General features: G+C 42.9%; 1 protein-coding gene across 1 annotated transcript in view; it reads left to right on the top strand.

Moving 5' to 3' along the window:
- The first annotated feature begins 243 nt into the window (after positions 1–243).
- C1QTNF3 (C1q and TNF related 3) overlaps positions 244–6,000 on the top strand; it is an 86,656-nt gene continuing 80,899 nt past the window's right edge. Inside the window, exon 1 of the mRNA XM_073543991.1 lies at positions 244–383. Within this exon, the coding sequence (XP_073400092.1) occupies positions 300–383 (84 nt within the window). The 5' untranslated portion in view covers positions 244–299. The remainder of the gene's footprint in view (positions 384–6,000) is intronic.

The following is a 6,000-nucleotide window of genomic DNA, read 5'->3' as shown; positions in this document are numbered from 1 at the left end:
TCCATGGTCAAAATTTCCCATCTTATTTGTATATGGAGACGCGACATATCCGGAGAGGTGAGACTCCCATACACGTCCCGAATTACGACCATTCATGATACTAAGCGAAAGCCTCAGTGAAATCCATTTCTCCGGTCATGGTAGAAGGATGACTAATACTTTCCTTTAGACTCGGTTGATTTTGCAGTCCTCTTCCCCCCCCCCCTCCAGCTGCCTCCAGTATATAACTTGGCAGGAGCAGATTTTTCGGGAACTTTTTTGCCCCAAGCTTTACGTCTCTACCTGGATTCTCTACCTGAATGGCTCCAAAGCGTCTTAGCATCTGGTGGCTTCTGGCTGTATTTGCTTTGCCGTATAGCCTTGGTCAGGATGAAAACACGGAGGTGAGGAGAAGATCTAATAAACCACTGGCCAAAGTAGTTGGGAGTCATCATCAACGGACGGGCGTTATATCCGGCAGGGAAGTAGTGGGAGAGCGGAATCTCCACATTGAGACATTTTCCTTTAATTCTGCTACTCAAAAAGAGTTGGGGACCCCCGAGGTAGATGAGCTAGAGCAACCCTCACACAGAGTCCAGGTACTCTGCACTCATCTTCTTCACCTCTACCTGTCTTGACTTTTCTAGATTATTTCTTACGAGAGCACTGGTTATGTCTCTACATGTAGAAGAGCTGACTGTGATTGGGGGGGGGCTCCATTATTGTAACCTCCTGTTAAGTCTTTACCAGCAGTGCCAAATGTCAGACTCATGTCCACCTCACCTCACAAACTCAGCTCTGCTACATCTGTAATCTGTTGCATTGTCATTGTCTTTCTCTGTTTGTTTATGTCTCTTTATTAGGACGGTTACTGTATGTTCTGACGGGTGTCACTTTTTTCTTGGACAGTCCTGGATACGAAGATTGGAATTCCTCATATTTTCTGATTTGTGGTGACGACGGATTAATTTGTGCACTTGGAAAATGGCTGTTACTGTTTGGTTCCATTTTGGAGTTTTTCCCACTTTTTTGTAACTTATTTTTATAAGATATTGTTCATATTATTGTAACAGTAGATGAAGATATAGATATACTGTAAGATCACTGGGAGGATTTTATGTGGACACTATGTAGGGTTAGTTGATTACAGCTTTGAGTCTGGTACTATTGACTCCAGTAGGAGAATAGTGAGTGCAGCTCTGAGGTATAATACAGGATGTAACTCAGGATCAGTAATGTAATGTATGTACACAGTGACTGCACCAGCAGAATAGTGAGTGCAGCTCTGGAGTATAATACAGGATGTAACTCAGGATCAGTAATGTAATGTATGTACACAGTGACTGCACCAGCAGAATAGTGAGTGCAGCTCTGGAGTATAATACAGGATGTAACTCAGGATCAGTAATGTAATGTATGTACACAGTGACTGCACCAGCAGAATAGTGAGTGCAGCTCTGGAGTATAATACAGGATGTAACTCAGGATCAGTAATGTAATGTATGTACACAATGACTTTGCCAGCAGAATAGTGAGTGCAGCTCTGGGGTATAATACAGGAGGTAACTCAGGATCAGTAATGTAATGTATGTACACAGTGACTGCACCAGCAGAATACTGAGTGCAGCTCTGGAGTATAATACAGGATGTAACTCAGGATCAGTAATGTAATGTATGTACACAATGACTTTGCCAGCAGAATAGTGAGTGCAGCTCTGGGGTATAATACAGGAGGTAACTCAGGATCAGTAATGTAATGTATGTACACAGTGACTGCACCAGCAGAATAGTGAGTGCAGCTCTGGAGTATAATACAGGATGTAACTCAGGATCAGTAATGTAATGTATGTACACAATGACTTCGCCAGCAGAATAGTGAGTGCAGCTCTGGAGTATAATACAGGAGGTAACTCAGGATCAGTAATGTAATGTATGTACACAGTGACTGCGCCAGCAGAATAGTGAGTGCAGCTCTGGAGTATACATGATGTAACTCAGGATCAGTAATGTAATGTATGTACACAGTGACTGCACCAGCAGAATAGTGAGTGCAGCTCTGGGGTATAATACAGGATGTAACTCAGGATCAGAAATGTAATGTATGTACACAGTGACTGCACCAGCAGAATAGTGAGTGCAGCTCTGGAGTATAATACAGGATGTAACTCAGGATCAGTAATGTAATGTATATACAGTACACAGTGACTGCACCAGCAGAATAGTGAGTGGAGCTCTGGGGTATAATACAGGATGTAACTCAGGATCAGTAATGTAATATATGTACACAGTGACTGCACCAGCAGAATAGTGAGTGCAGCTCTGTGGTATAATACAGGATGTAACTCAGGATCAGAAATGTAATGTATGTATACAGTGACTGCACCAGCAGAATAGTGAGTGCAGCTCTGGAGTATAATACAGGAGGTAACTCAGGATCAGTAATGCAATGTATGTACACAGTGACTGCACCAGCAGAATAGAGAGTGCAGCTCTGGAGTATAATACAGGAGGTAACTCAGGATCAGTAATGTAATGTATGTACACAGTGACTGCACCAGCAGAAAAGTGAGTGCAGCTCTGAGGTATAATACAGGATGTAACTCAGGATCAGTAATGTAATGTATGTACACAGTGACTGCACCAGCAGAGTAGTGAGTGCAGCTCTGGGGTATAATACAGGATGTAACTCAGGATCAGAAATGTAATGTATGTACACAGTGACTGCACCAGCAGAATAGTGAGTGCAGCTCTGGAGTATAATACAGGATGTAACTCAGGATCAGTAATGTAATGTATATACAGTACACAGTGACTGCACCAGCAGAATAGTGAGTGGAGCTCTGGAGTATAATACAGGAGGTAACTCAGGATCAGTAATGTAATGTATGTACACAGTGACTGCACCAGCAGAATAGTGAGTGCAGCTCTGAGGTATAATACAGGATGCAACTCAGGATCAGTAATGTAATGTATGTACACAATGACTTCGCCAGCAGAATAGTGAGTGCAGCTCTGGAGTATAATACAGGAGGTAACTCAGGATCAGTAATGTAATGTATGTACACAGTGACTGCGCCAGCAGAATAGTGAGTGCAGCTCTGGAGTATACATGATGTAACTCAGGATCAGTAATGTAATGTATATACACAGTGACTGCACCAGCAGAATAGTGAGTGCAGCTCTGGGGTATAATACAGGATGCAACTCAGGATCAGTAATGTAATGTATGTACACAGTGACTGCACCAGCAGAATAGTGAGTGCAGCTCTGGGGTATAATACAGGATGTAACTCAGGATCAGAAATGTAATGTATGTACACAGTGACTGCACCAGCAGAATAGTGAGTGCAGCTCTGGAGTATAATACAGGATGTAACTCAGGATCAGTAATGTATGTACACAGTGACTGCACCAGCAGAATAGTGAGTGCAGCTCTGTGGTATAATACAGGATGTAACTCAGGATCAGAAATGTAATGTATGTATACAGTGACTGCACCAGCAGAATAGTGAGTGCAGCTCTGGAGTATAATACAGGAGGTAACTCAGGATCAGTAATGCAATGTATGTACACAGTGACTGCACCAGCAGAATAGAGAGTGCAGCTCTGGAGTATAATACAGGAGGTAACTCAGGATCAGTAATGTAATGTATGTACACAGTGACTGCACCAGCAGAATAGTGAGTGCAGCTCTGAGGTATAATACAGGATGTAACTCAGGATCAGTAATGTAATGTATGTACACAGTGACTGCACCAGCAGAGTAGTGAGTGCAGCTCTGGAGTATAATACAGGATGTAACTCAGGATCAGTAATGTAATGTACGTACATAGTGACTGCACCAGCAGAATAGTGAGTGCAGCTCTGGAGTATAATACAGGATGTAACTCAGGATCAGTAATGTAATGCATGTACACAGTTACTGCACCAGCAGAATAGTGAGTGCAGCTCTGGGGTATAATACAGGATGTAACTCAGGATCAGTAATGTAATGCATGTACACAGTTACTGCACCAGCAGAATAGTGAGTGCAGCTCTGGAGTATAATACAGGAGGTAACTCAGGATCAGTAATGCAATGTATGTACACAGTGACTGCACCAGCAGAATAGTGAGTGCAGCTCTGGAGTATAATACAGGAGGTAACTCAGGATCAGTAATGTAATGTATGTACACAGTGACTGCACCAGCAGAATAGTGAGTGCAGCTCTGAGGTATAATACAGGATGTAACTCAGGATCAGTAATGTAATGTATGTACACAGTGACTGCACCAGCAGAATAGTGAGTGCAGCTCTGGAGTATAATACAGGATGTAACTCAGGATCAGTAATGTAATGTACGTACATAGTAACTGCACCAGCAGAATAGTGAGTGCAGCTCTGGAGTATAATACAGGATGTAACTCAGGATCAGTAATGTAATGTATGTACATAGTGACTGCACCAGCAGAATAGTGAGTGCAGCTCTGGAGTATAATACAGGATGTAACTCAGGATCAGTAATGTAATGCATGTACACAGTAACTGCACCAGCAGAATAGTGAGTGCAGCTCTGGGGTATAATACAGGATGTAACTCAGGATCAGTAATGTATGTACTGTACACAGTGACTGCACCAGCAGAATAGTGAGTGCAGCTCTGGAGTGTAATACAGAATGTAACTCAGGATCAGTAATGTAATGCATGTACACAGTGACTGCACCAGTAGAATAGTGAGTGCAGCTCTGGGGTATAATACAGGATGTAACTCAGGATCAGTAATGTAATGTGTTGTGAGTTCATTTTCCCCTTCACTGTTGATGTCTGATGAACTCCCTCTGCTGGTGAAGAGAGATAGTGAAATTGATTGGGTTGGGAAGAACCTGTCATCTGAACAGGTGGAGCCTGATTGGACACCCGGAATCACTGAGTGCTTATAAGGCAGCCGACGCCCTACAGGGGTGCTGGTTATCCTTTCTGCTCTGAGCTCTTGCAAACCAGTTCAGTACCTGTCTTCTGAAAGCTAAGTATTTGTTCTCTTTTTTTTCCATGAGATATTGTCTGTTTAATTAGTGTTTGTGTTCTGCCTGCCCTTGTTGGTACAGGCTGAGCTCCATTTTTGTCTCTGGTCAAGTTGATCTTTTGCTCAGTCTTCAGAATATACCTGAGTGCTGATATAGTGATTTTGAAGTCTAGTGACTTCAGGGCCTTTTTTCTATCAGACGTGCTGGACATTATTTTGACAGAATTTTTGCGGATTGCAGCCAGCATCTTTTCTGTCCTTTCCTATTTAGTTAGTTGGGCCCCATCGTTTGCGCAAACTGTCTTTCTGTCTGTGTTTGTGTTTTCATCTGCTTTTCACCGACAATACATGTTGGGGGCTGTCTATTGCTTTGGGGTCTGCTCTGGTGCAGTTTAGATTTCCCCTTTCTTTCTTAAGGCTTATTTAGATCCCTACTCCTGATGTGTTTTTTGGGGATGGGTCTAAATTTTTGAACTTTAAGAATAATTGTAAATTATTTTTTGCCTTGAAGCCTAACTTATCAGGGAGCTCAGCGCAGCAGGTTAAAATTGTCATCTCTTTGCTGCGCGGCAATCCTCAGGATTGGGCATTTTCTTTGAAACCTGATGATCCTATTCTAGCTAATGTGAACGCAATTTTTCAAGCCTTAGGGCTGTTGTATGATGAACCTAATGCTATTGATCAAGCTGAAAAGGCCCTGTTGGCATTGAGCCAGGGTCAGGATTCTGCAGAGTTGTACTGTCAAAAATTCTGAAAGTGGGCGGTCCTTACTACTTGGAATGATGGTGCCTTGGCAGCTCTCTTTCAGAAGGGTTTGTCAGAAACCGTAAAAGATACTATGGTGGGATTTCCTGTTCCCTCTGGTCTTGACGATTCTATGTCATTAGCCATTCAGGTTGATCGGGGTTTGCGCGAACGCAAAACTGCACGAGAGGTGTTGCCACCTGTTGAACAAATGTCTGAACCTATGCAATGTGATAGAGTTTTGTCTAGGGCGCAACGTCAGGAGTTCAGAAGGC

The sequence above is a fragment of the Dendrobates tinctorius genome, unplaced genomic scaffold (assembly GCF_039654945.1).
Source record: "Dendrobates tinctorius isolate UK_male_01 unplaced genomic scaffold, ASM3965494v1 ptg000135l, whole genome shotgun sequence".
NCBI classification, from domain to species: domain Eukaryota; kingdom Metazoa; phylum Chordata; class Amphibia; order Anura; family Dendrobatidae; genus Dendrobates; species Dendrobates tinctorius.
This window is presented reverse-complemented; position numbering and strand designations above follow the sequence as displayed.